The following is a 22,924-nucleotide window of genomic DNA, read 5'->3' as shown; positions in this document are numbered from 1 at the left end:
TGTATGTATGTATGTGTGTGTGTGTGTATATGTATGTGTGTGTATGTATGTGTGTGTATGTATGTGTGTATGTATGTATGTATGTGTGTGTATGTATGTATGTATGTATGTATGTATGTATATATGTATGTATGTACGTATGTATGTATGTATGTTGTATGTATGTATGTATGTATGTATGTATGTATGTATGTATTGTACGTATGTATGCATGTGAGTATGCTCTGATTTGCCTCCCTTTACTTATTGTTCTGTTGTATTCACTGCCACATAATATTAAGAGAATGAAATAGGGGAGATAATTCAGCCTCTCCCATTAGTTTCACAGTCTCCTACCAGTGTCGACAATAGCAACAAAGCGAAAACAACAACAGCCTAATAATAATAATTATTATTATTATTATAATAAGGGCATTATAAATGAATGCCCTGATGTAGTACCAGGCAGTGACTCTCCTGGCTTCTGATCTTAACTGATTGGAAGTGTCATCATGTACATTGTTTTGTCTTGGTATAAAAGATGGGCTACAGCAAATATTCTACTCAATACCACAGATTTGCTTGTCAGTTGTTTGACCTTAACCAGTTGAGCATGTCCCTTAGTGGCTGACGATATGTGCATCTCTGATCACGAGCAGAAGTAGTGGGGGAACATCATAGCCATGTGTTGAGAGGGATTCTTTGGGGTTTGAATAATTCACCTTTGGAAACATGGGTGGTTTGTTCAACATCCTTAAATAATCCTTATTCAGGGTCCTTTTGAGCGGGATGGGTTACTCGACCAGAAGAGTTTTAATTGAAAGAATGGACCCCAGGACTTATTTTTATAGTAAATCTGATACTTATTCTGTCGGCCTCATTAGTTCTGGCCTCATTAGTTCCACTGCGTAGCACCTTGGGCAAGTGTCTTCTTCTATAGCCACGGGCTGACCAAAACCTTGTGAATGGATTTGGTAAGTGGAGACTGGAAGAAGCCCATCGTGAATACACACACACACACATATATATATATATATATAGATGTGTGTCTGTCTCTCCCCCACCGTTTGACAACTGGTGTTGATGTGTTTACGTCTTTGTAACTTATCAGTTCGATGAAAGAAACCGATAGAAGAAATACCAGGTTTTTAAAAGTGAGTTCTGGAGTCGATTTCGTCAACTAAAGCTCCTCAGGGTGGTGCCCCAGCATGGCCGCCGTCTAATGACTGAAACAAGTAAAAGATAAAAAGGTTAAAAGACTCTGCAGTTGCCCCCCCCTCCTTCCGCACGGATTATGAATGCTGGTTGCTTTCGACGACTGCTTACTTTCAATTGGTGACCAAAAACCGAAAGCATTCCAACAAATTGTTGCAAATCAGGAAATAACAGTTGATGCGCTCCTAACTTTGTCGAATTAAAAAGTCTGAAGCAATTGCTAATTGCTAATTGACAAATACTTTTGATCACGTGACATTCGGGACAAGATGACGAAATGTCGATAAAGTTAAAATATTAATTTCAGTTGGAGTAAAATGTCCGCTACGAAGTTAGTTTGTCGTTAGCAATGTTTACCAACAACATTTGTATTAAATATTGGAGAAGCGAGCAACGTCAGTTCAACATGCACCCGGTATACGTTCCAAAAGCTGAGATTTCCACCTTTATAGGTAACGTATTAATTTCGGTATTCCAAATTTAATAGTCAATGGAAAATAGTGTCATTATATTATTTATTCAGTGGCGATCGGTCACTAGAGCTGCCCACCTTCACTTTGTCGACGTTTTAGCAAGTTCCATTTCGTTTGGTGTAGCGTGAGTTGTGTGGAGTTTCAAGGAGTTGTGTGGACATCAAAGGACAACCATTTCATATCGATGTGTTTGCGGCAGTTGAAGGTTTGTTACGTTTAAGGAAGGGAGCGATTTATCTAATTAACATGCAGGACAACCTAAAACTCGCGTTGCGCCACTGGTGCCGCGGTCAGCTTGGTCGTAATAAATTACTTTTGTTGTTGGCCGTCATGTATTTGCAAACGGTATATATGTTGGTGTATATGCGTATCTATATATTTATATGTGTCTGTGTAGCTTAAAACTTTCACGTCAAAGACAATTTTCCAGTTTGCTTTGACCGTGATCTCTAAACAAACCACAGAATTTCAAGGCGGAACTTGAAATTCCCACAAAGTCTTTTTCTCAACTTTATTGGGGGAAAAATGACAGAAATAATTCGGAATGAACGAAGGGAGATAATTCTCAACCGTTTTTGCGTCAACTTCATTGATTTAATAAGCATCGTCGGATTATAAAAGGCTCAACAGATTGACTTTCGGCAAAAGACAAGACAAAAAGCATACACACACATAAAGAGATGCCATCTGTAACACTTCCACCCCTACAAGAGGGTGACGGCCATTGATGGGAGAGGTTTGGAAGGTAAAGGTGAAGGGCGAAATAAAATTAAAGCAAACCAACACTATTTAAACAATTTGTCGGGAAAGTCAGCCAATCACGGATTGGATCATATTCAGTGCAGAAAGTGTTGTTGCTGAGCAACAGCAATAAACAAACATTTAGTAATAACTTTTTAAAAAAAACATGGAACGATATAAAGTAAGTTTCAAACTTTCTGTTATTTTATTGTTAAGCCGAGGACAAAGACACAACTTCACGTCGGTTGTATTGAGATGGCTTAGCAGCAGTGGTAGTGATGGAGAGCCATCAACGGTTAGACACGCTGGGCATTTGTTACCAGTTCTGTCTGTCTGTCTGTCTATCTATCTATCTATCTATCTATCTATCTATCTATCTATCTATCTATCTATCTATCTGTCCGTCCGTCCGTCCGTCCGTCTGTCTGTCTATCTATCTATCAGTCCACCTATCTATCCATCAATCTATCCACTCACCTACCTGTCTGTCTACCTAACTCACTCAGTGTGAGTACCTCACTCAATCCCAGAAGCTCACTCAATGTCAGTACTTCACTCAGTGATAATAGCTCAGTTCTTCCCTCCATTAATCTTCCCATTCAATTTCCTGTTCGCATCACGACCCAGTCCTCCGTTTTCCTTTCCTCCCCCATACACACACACATATCCTCGTTTGCATCTAAGATTTCTGAAAAAGAAACCCTCACAACAGACTGTGTTCTTCTCTTTCCAAACAGTAGAGTGGACTCGTCCAGGGTTTCACCAGCTGTGGTTTCTCGCAGGTTGAATGACATTGAAGGAGTGAGTATGCAATGAATCAACAGTGAATCCACAATGCTTATCATATCAATCTCTTTTCTTCTGCTCCACAGATTATTGAAGAACTTTCATCTTGTCATTTCTCTTCCACGTTTTTGGTAACCGAGAAAGGAGACTATGCAAACAAGAAACTGATTTTGAAAAAGGTACAAGGGGTTTATGGGTTTTACTTGAAGCTCTTTAACAATCAATGCCAACCCCACTGGGGTTGCCCTTGTCTGGGACTATGATGTAAAAAAAACCCTATTTTAAAGTGTTTCAATGCCAACCAAAATTTACTTTTATAATTTCATATAAGAACAGTTCATCTGTTATCTTTTACTTGTTTCAAGTCATTGAACTTTGGCCATGCTGGGGCACTACCTTGAAGGGTTTTAACCAAACTGATCACCCCTTCCCCCACCACCACTTATTTTTTAAAGTCTGGTACTCATTCTATCGAACTCTTTTGCCAAACATAAACAAACCAACACTGATTGTCATGTGGGGGAGGAGAGGCAAGGGACAAACACAAACACACACACAAGCATATATATATATATATATATATATATATCTAAAATAATATGTGACAATTATTCAATAGCCAAGATAAAACTCTGAGTTTCGGATGCTGAGGTGGAAATCCACAACACCATCTCTTCGGTTATCAAATGGATATGGCCAGACAACCGAAGAGATGGTGTTGTGGATTTCCACCTCAGCATCCGAAACTCAGAGTTTTATCTTGGTTATTGAATAATTGTCACATATTATTTTACAAATAAATTTCCTCTATTTACATAATATTGAGGTCTCTTTCTTTCTTTTGTTATCTTACCATTTCTATCAATATATATAGTAGAAACACTGCCAGATCTGACTGGACTGGTGCAGCTTTCGGGCTCCCCAGACCCCAGTTGAACCGTCCAACCCATGCTAGCATGGAAAGCGGACGTTAAATGATGATGATATATATATATATATAATCAAAATAAGCAACAAGGATATCCAGAGGTAATGCAGTAATATGGTGACGAGAATGGTTAAGAGAGGAATTTGGATTACATGAAATGTCAATAAAAACATTGAAATAATTTATCCTTGTTTATGTGTTCGTTTATTTTCAGATTGAATGTAAAGATGAAAGCCATGCAAACAGAGCCTACTACGAGGTATTATATGTTACTGTTTACTGGAGTGACTAATTATAGAAATATATACACCCAGTTACTAACAACATACATTGGACGTGCTTCTGAAATATATGTGAGTGTGGCTGGAGGGATGACCAACAGACACAGTCACTGTAGAGAAGGGAGCTGACGATAGGTGTGTGAATGGATGATGATAGCCTCTCATAGCCCCAGGAAGATTTGTTTATTGGTGGACAAATGTACATTTGCCTTACATGAGCTTGCTCCATCCATCAAATCGGTGTTGTCTGAACAGGTGTACGATGTAGCAAACGACAGGTGCCAAAGTGATTACAGAGCAACAGAAGACAGAGTATCTTGCTCAAGAACACAATACACCACCCGGTTGGGATGCAACACCCCAATCACTAGACTGTCCACCCTCAACTGATATGGGTAGGTAGGTGTGTGTGTGTGTGTGTTTATACACACACACATTATGTTGATTGTACATTGTTGGAATTCTCCAGGGTGTCTGACATGTCATAAATACCTATGGTATATCACCAGATGAATATATGTATATATATATATATATGTACAATCATATATGTGTGTGTGTGTGTATAGATATATATCTGGTGATACACCATAGGTATTTATGACATGTCACACACCCTGGAGTATACCAACAACATATGTTTATTTGATTCAATATATATATGTATATATATATATACACACACACACACATATATGTATATATATATATATATATATATATATATATATATATATATATATATATATATATATATATACCGGAGTAAACACATAAATGCGAAACAAGGTGGAAAAAAAGAGTACTCAAATACCAGTGGTAGAGTAATATGCTTTATTTAAAGCAGCAGAAAATTCAACAAAATCTGTTACTCTGAGTTTCTCGTTGCCGTTCATCAGACAGTTTTTGTTAGAATGGAACCGATATATATATATATATATATTACAGAGATTTACTTGCATAGCAAGTGACCTGATCTGAGATTGTGTGCTGGAACAAAAACAATTGCAGTGTGGAAGGTGTTTATAAGCCATTTAAGAAACACACAAAATCCATTAAATTTAAATGTTGAAATGAATCTAACGGATTTTGTGTGTTTCTTAAATGACTTATAAACACCTTTTATGCTGCAATTATATCTATATCATCATCATCATCATCATCATCATTTAATGTGAGTTTTCCATGCTGGCATGGGCTGGAGGGTTTGACATGGAGTTGGCCAGACTTCAACTGTTTGTTGTGACGGGGTTTCTATGGCTGGATGCCCTTCCTAACACCAACCACTTAAAAGAGTGTGTCTGGTGCGTTTTACATGCCACCACCACCATCTCAACCACCACCACCACCATTACCACCCCGTCTCCACCATCTCCACATTACGTTGTGTCACTGGTGTAAACTCGGACTGCTTTCCCCCCCTGCAGCTACTTCAACAGAAACTCCACCAAGAGACCATCGAAGAGAAAGTGGCCACCAAATCCTTTTTTATTATGTGGGATAAATCTGTAAGTTTGTTTCTACTCTCAACCTGCTGCTGTTGCTGCTGCTACTACTACTACTACTACTACTACTACTACTACTACTAATAATAATAATAATAATAATAATAATAATAATAATAATAATGTTACTACTACTACTGCTGCAGCTACTACTACTACTACTACTATACTACTACTACTAATAATAATAATAATAATAATAATAATAATGTTACTACTACTACTGCTGCAGCTACTACTACTACTACTACTACTACTACTACTACTACTACTACTAATGTTACTACTACTACTACTACTACTACTGCAGATTCTGCTATTACTCCAACACCAATAGTAACCCTTTCTACTACATGCACAAATCCTAAAGTTTTTGGTGGGAGGGGACCAGAGGATCACGTCACCAGCCATCACCCTCCCCCCTGCTCAAATGAAAAACAGGTTACAGTATGTAGGGATTTTCATAAAATCAGGTGGGGAGAAACAAGACAGAACATATACATCAGTGGTTTTCAAACAGGGTTCCGCGGATCCTTAGGGTTCCGCCAGTACAGTCCAGGGGTTCCGCAAGAAGTTACAAAACTGCTAAAATCGGCAGTATTTTTTTTTTTTCCTGTGCAGATATGTGTGCATAAGACTATTAGATTATTGCACAGGGGTTCCTCGAGCCAGTGGAATGTTTCCTTGGGGTTCCGCTCCAGCGAAAAGTTTGAAAAGCTCTGATACACACACACACACACACGCACACACACACACACACACACAAGGTTCAGTGCTTGGGCCCTTATTGTTCTTAGTCTTCATAAATGACTTGCCCGACGACCTCACGCAACACACCCTTCTATTTGCCGACGATGTCAAACTGGTCGCTCCTCACGTCGATATAGAGGATCTTCGTCCATGCCTCCACCAAATTTGGAGGTGGTCTAACGAATGGGACCTGTGTCTGAACGTGTCAAAGTGCTGTCATCTGCCTGTTGGCTCTCCTCCTGCAACTCAACTTGATTTCGAGCCGGGTCGTCTGCTGCTGGAGAGGACCGATCAGGTAAAGGACCTGGGTATCTTGGTGGATTCCTCCTTTTCGCCTTCGGCCCAGTGCGTCCATGCTGCTAACAAAGCACGCGGAATTCTGTTCTTGGTTCGACAGTCATTCGGAATGTTCACAGCAGCCATATTCCTACCACTCTATGTCACGCTGGTGAGACCCATATTGGAATACGGGATTCAAGCCTCTTCTCCTTATCTCCTCAAAGAAATACAGCATCTCGAAAGAGTCCAGAAGCTGGCTACCTGCATGGTTCATGGTCTCAAAAATGTGTCCTATGAAGAAAGGCTGAGGACGCTCGATCTTTATTCTCTAGAAAAACGCCACCACCGTGGTGATCTCATTCTCGCCCACAACATCATAAGCGGAAAGTGTAACCTCTTGAAAGAGCTGTTCTTCACTCCTGCTCCAGAGCGTCGGCTGCGGGGTCATTCCGAAAAGCTCTACCTGCGACGATTTCATCTCAATCGAAGGAGAGGAGCTTTCTCCGTCCAGGTTGCGGATCCGTGGAACAAGCTGCCATACGAGATGGTGAAGATGCCGACGACCGCTTTGTTCAAAGCCTCCCTTGACCTCAAGTGGCCTGAACTCTTTACATGAACACCACCCTGTACTTAACTCCATGTCCCCCTACATGGCCTTGCTATTTGCTTTTGAGCCAAATTAACTAACTAACTAACTAACTATATATATATATATATATATATATATATGCAGGTATGAGTTAAAGGTGTTTAAAGCCTCTAAGGGATAGATGTGTCCAAAGGCACTCCTGGTAATTACCTCAGTATGTTTGGTCCTTGGTAAAAGGTATACGGCAGCAGGTAATTTGGCAGGTAATGATCGTAAACTCACTCTTACTCTCACCTTTCTTAACTAATTAAATAATGGCTTCCTACCACAAAAGACACACTTCTTATTGGTATTTTTTCTCCATTTTCTTATCGTGTATATATATATATATATATATACGTTTAAATATTTGTTGTGCAAGATTTTTTATGTGAAGTCGTGTGTTGAAACAGATATTGTTATATTTCGGAATGGTCATTTTGCCAGTTTAGCCAATAAAAACACACGCACTATATATTTGGTGTTATTTTGCTTCAGTGATATTTATTTTTTACATTAATCTTTCGCCACACTCCTGTGACCGCATCAGTGGTCCTTTGTTTTCTTCTTTCGTATTTGTGTCTCTCCTTACTAACGGTTAGTAACGGTTACTAACGGTTAGTAAGGAGAGACACAAGTAAGTGAGAAGAAAACAAAGGACCACTGATGCGGTCACAGGAGTGTGGCGAAAGATTAATGTAAAAAATAAATATCACTGAAGCAAAATAACACCAAATATATAGTGCGTGTGTTTTTATTGGCTAAACTGGCAAAATGACCATTCCGAAATATAACAATATATATATATATATATATATATATATATATATATTATATATATATATATACACACAATAATAATATGGATTTTTGAGAGAACCTGGTACTTGAGTGATATGCACTAGGTATGGTTGAGTTAACCTTTGATCACCTTTAGTCGAATAAATATCCTATAAAATATTCAGGTTTTGCACACAGAGCAAAAATCCACCACTATGAGTATTTAGCCCTTAGGGACTGGTCCTATTTAGACGATAGGGGCTGGTCCAATGCACACATTGTGTTTATCATATGTTGCTTGGGATACTCTAGAATGTCTGACGTGTCATGAATCCCTTTGGAACAATAAACAGACAAGGGATAAATGTCAGTTCATTGCAGCTGTTTCTGACACCTTTTTAATAGATGAAGGAATACATTACAATCAATGCTAAAAACCGTATTCATCAGATGATATGATTTCAAAAACAATACAAGAAGACTCTATGAACGCAATGGGAACCTGCGTATTGGCTGGCCAAAGTTTGACCATGGAGGAACGAAAGAAAACAGAGAGTAACAAAGAGACATGGTGAGTGTGTCCGATGGAAAATGCTGGAGGTCGAACGACTGGAAGTGACTCAGAGAGAAAACGAGGTTCCATACATGCAAAAGTAACCAAGGTAACTAAATTATGTGTGTGCACGTTTTGAACGTGAGGGTTGGGTTAAATGTACAGCTGATTAAGTCTATGCTTAATAACTTCGAAGGTCAGGGAATTACAGAATCCTATTTAATTCAATCCTTTATCCATTTTGTGTCTAAGAAAGAATCCCACAATTAACCATTTTGGTTTTGCTTTGTTTTTTTCTTCTTTGTCATTTTTTTTGGTTTTTGCTCTGTTTTTCTTGATATTTGGGGAGAGACTGTCTCCCTTCAAATCTGACTAAAATACTTGTTGTTGATGGCTGGATTGTCTTTGATCATAGTTTTGTTTAATCAAGGCAGACCTGGGGCTAAACAACAATAACTGACACCTCCAGCCACCAGCTAGTAGTAGTAGCCAAATCCCCCTCAATTCACAGTTTACTCTCATAGAAGATAAAGCACACTGGATAATTTTAACCCAAAGTTACACTATGTCTGAAAATAAAAAGGGATGGTCTCAGCTGGAATGTCTTTGATCACAGGATTGACATAGACTGGGTTGAGTCAACAACAACAATAACCACATCTGACCACCATGCCTCACTATCATCATCATCATCATCACCACCAGCACCATCATTTTCCTATCTTGTCCTGTTCCTGTCAACAGTTTGAGTCCTTCTTCAAGAACGTCAAGTCAATGGTTGCTGCCCAACGGTAGAATTCCAGAGGGATGACATCCTGGGGCAGATGGATTAGCAAAAACAAGTATGGTTAGTGTGGTGTTCTGGAGGGTCAGCATAATGTGTAGACACAGATAAGAACAAAAGTGAAAGTGGTATTGGATCAGTCCATTCTGATGATTAGGGGCCACACTAGTAACTGATGGACATTTCTCAGCTGTGGCCCTAGAAATCGTAATCAAAGATCTTTCTCACATTTTAAACCCCCCTCCCCCACCGTCTTGATAAAACAGAAGGAAAAACTGTATAATGTTGAGCTACATGAATTATATCTGGAAAAAAAACCCAGATGGGGTGGCCACGGATAGAATGCCATTAATCACAAATCTTCTTGATCAGAGGCTGACCTGGTGCTAAACAATAAGAATTATTACAAGACTTGTTGCTGCTGCTGCTGCTGCTGCTGTTGTTGTTGTTGTTAAGCAACAAGACGGGTAAGGGTGATTAGGTGATGGTCTAGGGCTTAGGGGCAGGAGACCCCAGACCTTGGAAAAAAGAAAAAACTTTGGTCGTCTTGTTGTAGTCGAGGGCTCTTCGTTGACGCCCAACACCACTGGGAGGTGGCCCTCAAAGTCGCTGGAAATGGAGATCTCCAGGTCCAAATTCTTGAACGGCTGCTGCTGCTGATGATGATGATACTACTACTACTACTACTATGATTATTGCTACTGCTACTACTACTTTGAGCCAATGACAAAAGTGTTTACACAGTGGCTCATCCTGTTAGAATTCAAGACCAAGTTTCCCTGAAATTCCATTCTTTGCAAAAAGAATCGGAAAGATTGAAATGATCCATTTAGTAATATGGTCTTAGATACGCTGTCAGTTCTATCGGGGTGGAGAGAAATGACTGGATGGTCATGGTAAGAATGTCTTCAATTATAAGTGTGGGCAAACTAGAATTTGGTCTGGAGTTAAAGAACAACTACAATGACAACAACAATAAGCTATGGTTTACTTCACAGATTTGCTCGCAGGAAGCTGTTCAGGAAGCTTCCGTCTTCATCTGTATCATCCGCAACCATTTTGAGTTCTCGCTGGCTTTTGTAGCAGACAGTTTCTACACGATAAAGAAACCTATGAAGGAAGAGGTAAAGTCTTTGCTTTGATTCCTGAGAATAATGTTCTTTTGTGTGTATGGGTTGGTGTGTGTGTGTGCACATGTATAGCACCTTCCTTTGTCTTTTTGAATTTCAGATCATAATCAACAACAACCCCTGACACTACCCCCACCGTCATCACCCCATCTTCTTTCCTTTCTATTCCAGACCATAATCCATTACCTCAGTGAAATAGTTGAAGTGTTGGAACCGTTCCATAATGAAAATATTGCCCACAGGTATTTCTTGATTCCTCCCTTTTTTTTTACCAAACACCTGCCACTTGTGAGGCAGTGTGTCCTGCTAACAGGGACCACCGTCATGTCAGCTGTTTCAAGTGTCTCTGTGTCAGCAGGGATGACCCTGACTGGCTCTGCATGTCAGTCGGGTCACAGAGGTCAGATGGGGACAATTATTCTTGAAAAGACTATTCCTAATGCTGGCCAAAGGAAATCGACAAAGGAATCAATATAGCAGTGTAGACATATGTGGGGAAAAGTCATCCATGCGGTGTATGTGTGTGTGTGTGTGTGTGTGTATGTGTGTGTGTGTGTGTGTGTGTGTGTGTGTGTGTGTGCAGTCCTGTTGAATTAAAGTCAGTAAAGAACAGAAGAGAATTGTCCAAGTGAGTTATTGAGAAGACGAAATGCTTGACTGAATAATTCCACTTTTTCATCAACAAAATCTTTCAATATTTAGCAAGTCACTGGAATCCATTTGGATGGACATGAACATAATTTTTATTAAAGCCTTTGTTTGACTTAGCATGTATAGATAAAGTGAAGGGGAAGTAGGTTACATTTTATTGTATATAGATTCATACATTTATGTTTTCCTTGTTTTAGAAGCCTTCAGTTATCAAATATTTTCAAGTATGGCGCTGAAAACCAATTGCTTCTTGTGGACTTTGGTATATCCAGTTTTTTGACCGACAGGAAAAAATTTTCCACATTGAAGGATGGTAAATATAATAATAATAATAATAATAATAATAATAATAATAATAATGATGATGATAAAATATAAATGAAACAAAATACTGAATGTGTAAATTGATTAATTACACATACACTAGAATGTCTGTGCAAGAATTTTGGAGTAAAATTTGGGCAGAAGAAAAATTGCACAATAAAAAGGCCCCTTGGATTAATAGAATATCTACTGATTCAGCCTCCTTAGAAGAGCAAAAAGGAAAGGTATCAAGGCAGAGGATGTAAGATCTGCTCTCAGGAAGTCAAGCAAATGGAAGTTCCCAGGAAAGGATGAAAGTCCAACTTGTGGTTGAATGCTTTCCCAAAGAGCCATGAAGGAACTGCTTTGCAACGTCCTAATATGATTCCCTTTTGGCAAGTTAATGGTGTTACATTTCTGTTTCCAAAAAATGAAGAAACAAATGGACCAAAAAGTTATAAACCCATAACCTACTTAACAATGTATAAAATACTAACATCTGTCTTGACTGAATATTCTTATAACTTTTTTAATAGGAACTGGCATCTTCTCTAAGGATGAAAACATGGGTCCTATGGTTGGGAAGATCAGCTACTCAACAATAAGCTGATTTTGGAAGATTGTCAGAAACAACACAAGAACTTATCAATAGCCTAGATAGATTATAAAAAGCTTTTGATAGTCTAGTAGCACATAGCTGGATTGAGAAATGTTTGGAAATTTATAAAATAGCACCAACTCTGTGAAACTTGTTATCTGTAAGAATGAAATCAGGGAAAACCACAATAAATTTGAATGGGAAAAATGAATCTTTGAATGTTTAGTTGGTCTACATTTAACCCATTGTTTCAAACATAAATACATATCTACATACAAATGAATGTCATCTGTTGCAGGAGATTTGGTTTGGTTGGCCCCTGAACTAAGGTTCGAACAGAAGGACAAAGCAGATGTATGTTGGCTCAAAGTCGATGTCTGGTGTCTTGGTTCAATTCTCATGTCCTTCCTACTCACCAGCTTCATGAACACCTTAAAGGACATGAAAGCCCTTGTATTGAAAACCAAGATTGACGAGTGTCTCCTCAACTATTTCTGGGAAAAATTAGAACAGGTAGGTAAAGGTCACAAATTAGAACAGGTGGGTAAAGGTCACACCTTTTCTTTTTAGTTGTGTTCTTTGATATGTTGTTGTGGTAGGCACAGTATTGCTGAATGGTTAAGGAGTTCGATCTGTAACTGCAATATCTTGGGGGCCAATTCCACTGCATAGATTTTGGGGCAAATGTCATTTTTTAAGCCTTGCATTGAGCCATACTTTATAAATAAAATCAGGTAAATGGAAACTATAGTGAAGCTTGTCAGGTGGAAGCACGTACAGCCTTATCACACACTGCCTCACTGATTCTGGCTGAGAATCTATAAAATAATCTGCTTGTGTTCATTCGCCCGTGATACTTTAGTTAGTGAGAGAGGTGGAGGTGGAGTGAGTAAGAGGTGAAGTAAAAGTGAGAGAGAAAGAAGGGGAGAAATGTGTGAAGAGAAGAAAGAAGAGAGGAGTATAATAAGACACTAAGGTGATCATGTGGTTAGTTGAAGGGAGAGGTGAAGGGTGAAAGGAAAAGATGGTGAGAGAAAAGAGGGAGAGAGAAGTGTTAATGACATGCTGTAGGGAGGGGGAGGAAGAGGTGCAGAGAAAGAGAGAAATGTTCAAGACATGAAGAGGGGAATTGCATGGTTAAAAAGTTTGTTGAAGCGGAAGAGAGAAAGAGAGAATTACAAAGTGCTTAACAAATATCATTTATATTTTGCAGTAGGGGACCTGGGTTGCCAGATATGTGAGTAAGAATACAAGAGTTAAGGAACAGAGCAGATACGATCTGGGCCACATGGGTTTCATAGCAAGCGGAACCTCGGAAGTGGTAAATATCCAAGCAAGATATATACCACTGGCTTCTCTTCAGGCCAAGGATATTTTGATTGAATTCAAGGTTTCATTGTTGTAAGGAGGTAACATGTTAACACATGCAAGATTCAATCAGTATCCTCCATTATATACAACAGGCTTCTTTCAGTTTCCATTGACCAAATCTACTGACAAAGCTTTGGCAGGCTTGGAGCAATAGCTCCAAGATGACACTGAACCTATGGCCTTGTGCTTGGGAAGCAGACTCCTTACCACTCAGCCTCACCTATGTCTTTGCCTGTTTTTATATCTCCTTGATATTGTCTGAATATTGTAAATTAAATTTTTCAGATGTATTCAGAAAAATTGCTTTTATTGGCCAAAAGGATGCTGAGTCAATACACTGAAGAGAGACCGACTCTCACGTGAGTAGAAGCAGCCATTGGCTGGTTATTGTTGTTGTTGTTGTTGATGATGATGATGATGATGATGTGTTTGTGTCGTACTCAGTCAGCTTTGTTGGGATGAAGTACTGACAAATGACCTCAGGATGCTGATCCTTTCAGGTGAGATGACAAAGGACCAAGATGCCTGGCACCTTGCTGTGCTCAAGAAGAACATTTACTCCACAGCAGAAGTGTTAAGACTGGTCCCTCGGGTGGTGCAAAGAACTTGTGGTGGTGCCGCATAAAAGTGCCTGTGTCGTATCATATAAAAGCACCCATACAGTGCCACATGAAAGTGCCCCATGTGGTGCCACATAAAAACCCCCATGTGGTGCCATATAGTAGCACCCAGCACATTCTGCAGAGTGGTTGGTGTCGGGAAGAGCATCCAGCTGTAGAAACCATTCCGAATGAGACTGGATTCTGGTGCAACTCCCCAGCTTCGGTCAAACCGTCCAACCCATGCCAGAATGAGCAATGACTGTTAAATGATGATGATGATGATGGTGGAGGTGGTGGAGGTGGTGATGGTGGAAGTGGTGGTAGAGGAAGTGATGGTTAAGGAACATGTGGCCTTCTGTGTGGCACACTAAATTTCATGATTATTGCCCTCATAAACCCTTTTACCCTTTCTGCTTCTTTCAGTCACTGGACTGTGGCCAGGCTGGGGCTCTAGCCTGAAAGGTTTTCAGTCAAACAAATCTACCCCAGGATTTATTCTTTTATAAATGTTAGGTACTTGTTCTATCAGCCTCTATTGGCAAACTGCTAAGTTACAAGGGTGTAAACAAACCAATGCTAGTTGTTGAGCAGTGGAGGGGGGGGCAAACACAACACAATGATGCACACACACACACACTGTGGCAGTGGGAGGAGATGAATATATTGGATGCTCTCTTTTCATTCTCAGGGAACTGAAGGAATGTCTCTCCAAGATGTGCCAGACAGAGGAACCTGTCATGCGATACCTGAGTGAAGAAATTGGTAGGTCTTTTGTAAAATGGTTGTAATTCTTTGAAATATACACATACACACATGTATGTATGTATGTGTGTATGTGTATGGATGGATGGATGGATGTATGTGTGTATGTGTGTATGGGTGTATGTATGTGTGTGTGTGTATGTATGTGTGTGTGTGTATGTATGTATGTATGTGTGTGTGTGCATGTATGTGTGTATGGGTGTACGTATGTATGTATGTATGTGTGTGTGTGTATGTATGTATGTATGTATGATGATAGGTACAAATGAGAATTCATAGTCAGAGCACAAGAGCTGCAAGTTCTGCATTAATTTTGGTTGCATGTCTGTATTTATTATATATTTATATACATGTGTCTGTGTGTGCGCATTTGTATATGTGTGTGTGAACGTATTAGTTATATATACACACATTTATGCATGCATGCGTGTGTGCACACAAAAACACACACGCATACAAAATGCTTTATACACGATAGTTTTCAAAAATGTTAAATGTTCCGTTTTTGATTTTTTTTTTCCAGAACCAATTGAAAATGTGAACAGCTTCTCTGACTTGTTGGGTTACATGTCAAAGTACTCAGTACACAGCTCATGTGTCATTGAAGGCCTCATCAAATTGAACAAACTCTTAGTTAAAACACCTGATATCGACCCCCCAGTCGACGCTCAATCGTTTATATGGATACTGCTGTGTGAAAACCTGGACAATGCTGAACTTCTCACGGAAGGCCTTCACGTCATAGAGAAATTCACATCCATCTGTATAATGGCAATTATTGTTATTTTTATATGTTGTTGTTCTTTTTACTGATGTTGTTATTTTTGTTGTTTTTATTGTTTTTGGTGTTGTTTGTTGTTTGCCATATCTATGTGTTTTAACAATAATGTAGGGGCTTTCTCTCTCTGTCTGTGACCTTTAAAGGACCAATATGACCAACATGGTTAATGCACCGTTTGAATAGTTACAAGCTGTTGGCAACAGAAACAGCATGGGTGAGGAGAGAATGTTCAAGTGGGATATCATTCTGGGGAGGAAGGACTAGGTTAAAGATTAATTATTAGGGAATGTGGAGGTGAGGGTACATGACACTGTGAGGGAGGGGAGACAAATGAATCGGAGTAAGGGCAAGCTGCATAAAGGAAGAATGAGACCAGTTGGCTTGAAGGGGCCGAAGCCACCATAGCTATGGTGTGGAAACTATGTAGCAAACGTTTGACCAAAAATGTTCCAGGGGTCACTTCTACCTTTACAATCCTTTGTATGAAACAAAATGCCGTTGTTACCGTCTTTGCCCACTTTGCTATTTAGATGGACCTTGGGCAGTCGGTGACCATCTCAACTTTATTCTGACTCATTTTGTGTCCAGTATTGTTGAGACTTGTGGATGAGGACATTATTGTACTAAAAAGGGGAGAGAGAGAGAGAGAGAGAGAGAGAGAAAGAGAGAGAGATAAAGTATGAGATGGAAAAGAAAGACATTGTAATACGAGAGTGAAAGAGAAAGATAGAGTAATGTAAGAGAGATAAAGAGACAGAGTAATATGAGAGAAGGAGAAATGCAGAAGAAGGTGAGGAAGAAAAACAGTCATTTTGCTGACTTTCTTTTCATTTTTTCCTCTCACTTTCCCCCTTCTCTCTTCTTTCTCTACACTCCAATCCCTTTTCCTCACTCTCTTCCCTTCTACATCACTTTCTCTTCTGCCTCCTCCTCCTCCCACCCTCTTCCACTCTCTCCCTTTCTCTCTCATTCTCTCTCTTCTCTCGTTTCAGCCAACGACCATTTGCAGAATATCTTCTCGGAATCAACAATCGATTCTATTTTAACAATCATGGAAGTAAGTTTTCTCTCCGTCTTTGAATTCCAACCATTTTGTAAATCTGTCGTTTCAAGGTTTTTGATTAAAATCAATTCGGTCATTTGTTTATCTTCTATTTTTTTTTTTTTTTGTTTCAATCTTTCAACTGTGGCTGGGGTTGATAAATTAAGCACTAGTTGTGTACTAGGGTTGATCTAATCAATTGGGCCCCTCCCCCAAATTTTGGGCCTTGTGCCTAGAGTAGAAAAGAATATTTAATATTAAAAATACAAGGTAAGGTGGTGAGCGGTCAGAATCTTTAGCCAGACAAAAGGCTTTGCAGCATTTCGTCCATCTACCAATGCCTAACAAAGATCTGATTCACCTGTAACTAATTCTTAGAAACGCTAAGACATTCTTATAAGCAGCTCCTTGGAAAAATTTGATACTCTTGAAATCAACTCTTATAGAGGACCTTGTACTCAGGCTGCTAACTCCTTAAAATGATTCAGTAATCCTTATAAGGAAGTCCTATAAAGATACGCAATTCCTGTTATTACCTGTTCTCTGCTACCAAAGCTATTTCTCCAAGATGAATCGAGGAATTACATCCTTATTCCTCTATTCTGTTTCAGTGCCAACTCAAAGAAACCGTCTTCCTCACCGTCATTTACAGCTTCCTCGTGATTATTTTGACATCAGGTAAGAATCTCAACGTCCACAGCACTTTACTTGCCAATTGAAGAATATTATTATTGGTCAAAGCTCTTCATGTAGGACAAATCCAGTCCTGAACCGAATTGGTGGTGAAGATGCCCCACTGCCTGCCTTTAATAATTCAGGGTTAGCAGTATTCCTTCATCAAGAATGATGGAGGTTAAGGGTGGAGAGGGAAGTGTGAATAAAGCTGGATGAGTGAGAGAAATAGAGAATGAGCCAGGTTTAACCTGTCATAAGCCTAAGTCTTAGATATGAATGGATGCATTCAACCATTCATGAGACAGTGGGAACAACAACACCATTGATAGTGTGTGAATGTAGAGACGCCTAACCTGGACTGATCAGCTGAAATATATATACATACACACGTGTGTGTATACACTTATAAATGCATACACACAAAATATACATGTGTAATATATATGTTTATGTGTATATTAAGAATAATTAGTTCTATGTGTAGGAAGACTGTTTCTCTGCATCTGGAAAGAAAACACAAAAACAGGCTTTTGTGATATTTGTTTGAAGAGAAAACATTAACTGGAAGTACATGATGGACTTAACCAAGAAATATTAACCTCTCTCTTTCCCTCTCACTCTCTCTCATTCTCTATTTCTCTTTCTTTCTCCTGCTTTCTCTCTATCACTCTTTCTCCATCTCTATCTTTCTCTCTCTCTCTCTATCTCTTCTTTATTGCTGAGCAATTTACAATCTAAGACGAAAAATTCAAAAATGCCTTCTAAAGTTTAAGCTATTTTCTCTATATATGAAATGTCTAACTTCATAAAATTTGGCTTAATTCATTTGACTCAAGTTGATCCATGCTGATGATTTCAAAGAAGGGCGAAATAGTTCTACACACAACTACCAACAATTAGAAAGTCTCAGGGCTTCTATAAGGTGTATGCAATTATATTAGAACTCTTGTTCAGATCACAGTTGTTGTCTGTAGTTTTATGGAAAGTAAGCTAAACAGAAATATATGTGAAGTTTATTCTTTTCTGCCTTTTATTCTAAATAAACTACTCTCAATGATTGTTTTATCTGATTCAGTATATATTTATATGCAAGTTTGTTTCACAAGAATTTTCTGCATTCTATGTAAAAGCATACTGAAGCTTAATGAAGTGTTATCAATTGAATTTTAAATTACCTCCAATATATATATATATATATATATATATTTTTTTTTGTCTATACACCATTTCAGTATTCTTGTGTTTGTATGTATTTATATATGCATATGCATTTATGGCTGTATTTGTATGTATATATGCGTGTATATACATATGCATGTGTATATATATATATATATATATATATATATATATATATATGTATATGTGTGTGTGTGTGTGTGTGTGTGGTGTGTGTGTGTGTGTGTATGCATATGCTCACACAGCTGCTATTTGTTCTAACATCCTTCAGAAAGCGCCACCAATTATTTCAACACCAAAGGAGGAATGTCAACATTATTGAACAGATTGCCGAAAGACCTCACAGATGATACAACAGTTTCCGCTGCAGCAATGACACTAAGTAACCTCATTGTCAACCGTGGGTAACCCCTTTTTTCCTGACCTTAATTATCTCTTTTTTTTTGTTTTTACCTACTTCAACCGATCTCTACACCATGACCATGCTGGGGCACCTCTTTCAGGTTTTGATATATTATCCTCACTACTTAAATTAACCTTTTTGTTTCCATTCAATATTTGTCTTTTATGTTTCTCTTTTCATTTTTTTTGTTTTTGTTGTAAAGGGACTTAACTCATAAGCCATTGTACCATTTTGTGCAGGTTGTGTATATACATGAGTGTATGTATGTAGTTGCGTGTGCCTGTCCGTACAGGTGTGTCTGTCTGTGTGTCAGTGTTTGTATCTCTTGTAAACCTTACTGCTTCTTTGTGAGGGTCTGTTTGTGAATGTTTCCCTTAGTCTTGGCTGTAACAGGATATTTATTAAATCCATAGTATGTGAAGTGCACGTCTCAGCAAGCCGACCAGCTGAACATCCCAGGAAGTGGATCTTGTCACCTGCTTTAGGTCTCTGGCAAAGATCTTTCCATTAACTCCCAGTGTCCCAGTCTATGTGGACACAAATGGGTATAATGGAAGAAGCAACTGCTTGTCTCTTAATTAACTTGTGAAGCAGGGCTTTGAAATACCTCGTAAAATAATTTTCCTTGGAGTCTGACGAGGCTGATGGCTTTCAGTACATTTCTTCCTTAAACCATACAAGGTATTAAACAATTAAGTTCGTTAATGCTTATCAAAGGTAATCATCAACTGATGAAGAGAACTCTTAAAGAAGAGACCAGTGTATGTGTGAATATGTGTGGATATATGTGTGTGTATGTATGTATGTATACACACACACACACTCACATATAATAATAATAATAATAATAATAATAATAATAATAATAATAATAATATGTGAAAAAGTTTTTTTCAAAAATTAAGAATTATTAAGTATATAAAATGTCTTTTAAGAAAAGTAGATTAACACAGACCTTAAGGAAGAAAGATTTTGTGTAAGCGATTTTCGTATTTCCAGCTTTTCAAACATGTATTAACGCACACATACATACACATATATTTGTGTGTGAGTGTGTACATGTGTGTTAGTATGTGTGTGTGTGTAGTGTATGTGCATATTGATATACGTACAAAATAAGTTAAAATCCCTTTACACCAAGATGGACTTAGTCATTTTGCCCTTTGCAAGACAAACTACTAAAATTCATGGAATCAACTGTTCTTTATCAAGTGCTTCCCCCAGCATTGCCATAATCCAATGACTGAAGTAAAGGATTAAGAGATTAACACAATGTTGTCTGCCAGAAGACGAAAGACTTTGTGTTTTGTATGAATAAAGGCCAAAAGACGTTCACCGATTGCTTCCTTTCTTTGTTTTTGTAGCCTCAAATGCTAAAGCTGCCCTCGAATATGGCATCATTAAAGTTCTTTATGAAAATCTTCAGTTTCACTTCAATTACCAAGGAGCCGTAGCAGAACTTTTGGCTGTGTTTATACCACTGGCAACTAATGGTGAGTGTACAGAATTACTGGTGGTAGCGGTGGTAGCGGTGGTGGTAGCGGTGGTGGTAGCGGTGGTGGTAGCGGTGGTGGTAGCGGTGGTGGTGGTGATGACAGTGGTAGTGGTGGTGGTGGTGGTGGTCGTCGTCGTCGTCGTTGTCATGGCAGTGTGGGTGCTGATGGTGGCAACAGTTGCTGTTGTAGTGTAGTTGTTTGTGGTGGTGGTGGTAGTGGTGGTGGTGGTGGTGGTGGTGGTGGTGTTACAGGTGTGCTTATAGCTGTGAGACATTATCGCTCATTAACCTTTCTCACTGTCTCGCTCTGTCTGTCTGTCTGTCTCTCCTCTCCTCTTTCTTTCTCTCCGTAACCTGCAATAGTCTAATTTAACAGAAACAACCTGGCCCCTCAGCTTCCCACACAATGGTTACGATGATGATGAGGATGGTAGCAATGATGGTTGTAGTCTTGTAGGAGAAAATAGCAGTGATGGTGTTGTTCTCGTCATTAATCTCTCTCTCTCTCTCTCTCTCTCTCTCTTCAGAATCTGCAATATTCCAGTTAAACCAATGCCAATTACTCACGTTATTTGTGAACATAATGAACACCTATTGCTCTAACGATGCCATCGTTATGAACTGCTGCATCATTCTGCGTGACGTCCTCAACAGTATCAGTATTTATGGTAAGAAGAAGTCTTTAGGAACTCTTTGCTGTTGCCAGGGACAACTGAGAACAAAAATGGGAAAAGGAAACGGCCAGTCCCATGTGGCAGAGGCCCCGAGAGTAGGGTGTGGGCTGCAGTGCTACATGTTGACAGTGGAGTTGTGAGAGGAGGAATGAGGCCAGTTGTGAGGAGCAGAGGCCAGGAGAGTAAATACAGAAAAGGCAGACGATTGGGGTGGGGGGACAGGCAGCCAGCCAATTCCAAGTGACAGGGGCATTAATAGTAAATACAGAAAAGGTAGAGTAAGGAAGCATCATGGCTGCGTATAAGAAGTTGGTAGCTGTGAGGAGGGTGCATGATACCAGCAATTTATGTGGTCCAGAGGCTGTGGTCATCAATGCAGAAAAGATTGATCATTGAAGCATGACAGCTGTGGACCCTAGGATGTTACCTTAGGGGAAGAAACATAAAATAGCAGTTCCAAGGAAAAGATAGGGAGATGAGGTTTCGGGCCTATGAACCACAAGACATTTATGGGGGGGTGAGGACAACTAATGAGCCAATTCTGAGTTGCAGAGGCCACAATAGCAAATTTAGAGATTAGATATGAGCGTGTGAGGGAGAGGTCAGTATTTGAGGGGAGGGAATAAAAAGCAACCCAATCTGAGGTGCAGAGACACTGATGGTAGTTGCCGAAATATAGATATGAGGGGCATCTCGTCAGTGAGCCAAAGTCCAGAACTTGAGTGAAGAGAGCAAGATAGTAATTTATTTTGAGGACCAGAGACAGGAAAGGTGGATAGGTGAGACATCATGGATAAATGAAAGATTTCGGTCCTGGAGTTGAAGGGGAACGAAATCTGCCCTTCGAACGAAATGGGGCATCAGGGCATCAGGGCTAAAGATGGAGTATGAGTTGAGGAAGCACAACACCAACTATTTTAGTGGAACAGAGGCCTCTAGAGCAGATGTAGGAAAGATAGAAAAGAAAACCCGAGGCTGCGGTAGAAATGACTTGGCATTGAGCCAGAGTTGAGCAGATGAGGGGAAGGCACAAGAAACAAACCAATTCATATGAAATTAAACCTGGATTGTAGATGTAGAATAGGCGGAGATGCTGCATCATGACTGTGATCAACAGGTTGATACCTGAGAGCAGTGAGTTCCAAGGAACAAGGGCCATGATAGTAGAATCAGGAAAGGTAAAAAGATGAGCCATGATGACTGTGGGTCAGAGGTGAGCACTTGAGTGAAGAGAGGAATCCATTCAGTGGCATAGAATCCAGAGAAGATGTATGAATGGTAGAGAGGTGAAACATCAGATGTGTTTATGTTTGTTTTTGTTTTTATTTCCTTCAGATGATGGAATATTAGAATTAACCGAGACGAGTGCCGTATCAGCAATGATTAGTGTGTTATACTCGAATACTGAGTCGAGTGATGTGATTATTGAATGTTGCACAACTTTAGCAGCTCTTTGTAACATGAGCAGTAAGTATCAGCCAAACATCGTCAGTCTTTTCCTTTTTAATTATATATATTTCCCGGCATGCAAGTTGAAATTATATATATATGTATGTATGTATATATATATATGTAT

The 22,924-nt window shown here is 39.2% G+C and overlaps 1 protein-coding gene across 1 annotated transcript in view; it reads left to right on the top strand.

Annotated features, from left to right (window-relative positions):
• Positions 1-2,501: 2,501 nt before the first annotated feature.
• The window catches only part of LOC115223809 (serine/threonine kinase-like domain-containing protein STKLD1), a 24,494-nt gene continuing 4,071 nt past the window's right edge, over positions 2,502-22,924 (top strand). Inside the window, exons 1-17 of the mRNA XM_036512829.1 lie at positions 2,502-2,589; positions 3,281-3,373; positions 4,337-4,381; positions 5,831-5,911; positions 10,681-10,806; positions 10,984-11,054; positions 11,661-11,776; positions 12,663-12,877; positions 14,021-14,094; positions 15,026-15,099; positions 15,623-15,862; positions 16,873-16,937; positions 17,534-17,600; positions 19,048-19,176; positions 20,544-20,672; positions 21,202-21,342; positions 22,684-22,815. Coding sequence (XP_036368722.1) covers positions 2,575-2,589; positions 3,281-3,373; positions 4,337-4,381; positions 5,831-5,911; positions 10,681-10,806; positions 10,984-11,054; positions 11,661-11,776; positions 12,663-12,877; positions 14,021-14,094; positions 15,026-15,099; positions 15,623-15,862; positions 16,873-16,937; positions 17,534-17,600; positions 19,048-19,176; positions 20,544-20,672; positions 21,202-21,342; positions 22,684-22,815 — 1,813 coding nt within the window. The 5' untranslated portion in view covers positions 2,502-2,574. The remainder of the gene's footprint in view (positions 2,590-3,280; positions 3,374-4,336; positions 4,382-5,830; positions 5,912-10,680; positions 10,807-10,983; positions 11,055-11,660; positions 11,777-12,662; positions 12,878-14,020; positions 14,095-15,025; positions 15,100-15,622; positions 15,863-16,872; positions 16,938-17,533; positions 17,601-19,047; positions 19,177-20,543; positions 20,673-21,201; positions 21,343-22,683; positions 22,816-22,924) is intronic.

Source organism: Octopus sinensis, linkage group LG24 (genome assembly GCF_006345805.1).
Source record: "Octopus sinensis linkage group LG24, ASM634580v1, whole genome shotgun sequence".
Lineage (NCBI taxonomy): Eukaryota > Metazoa > Mollusca > Cephalopoda > Octopoda > Octopodidae > Octopus > Octopus sinensis.
This window is presented reverse-complemented; position numbering and strand designations above follow the sequence as displayed.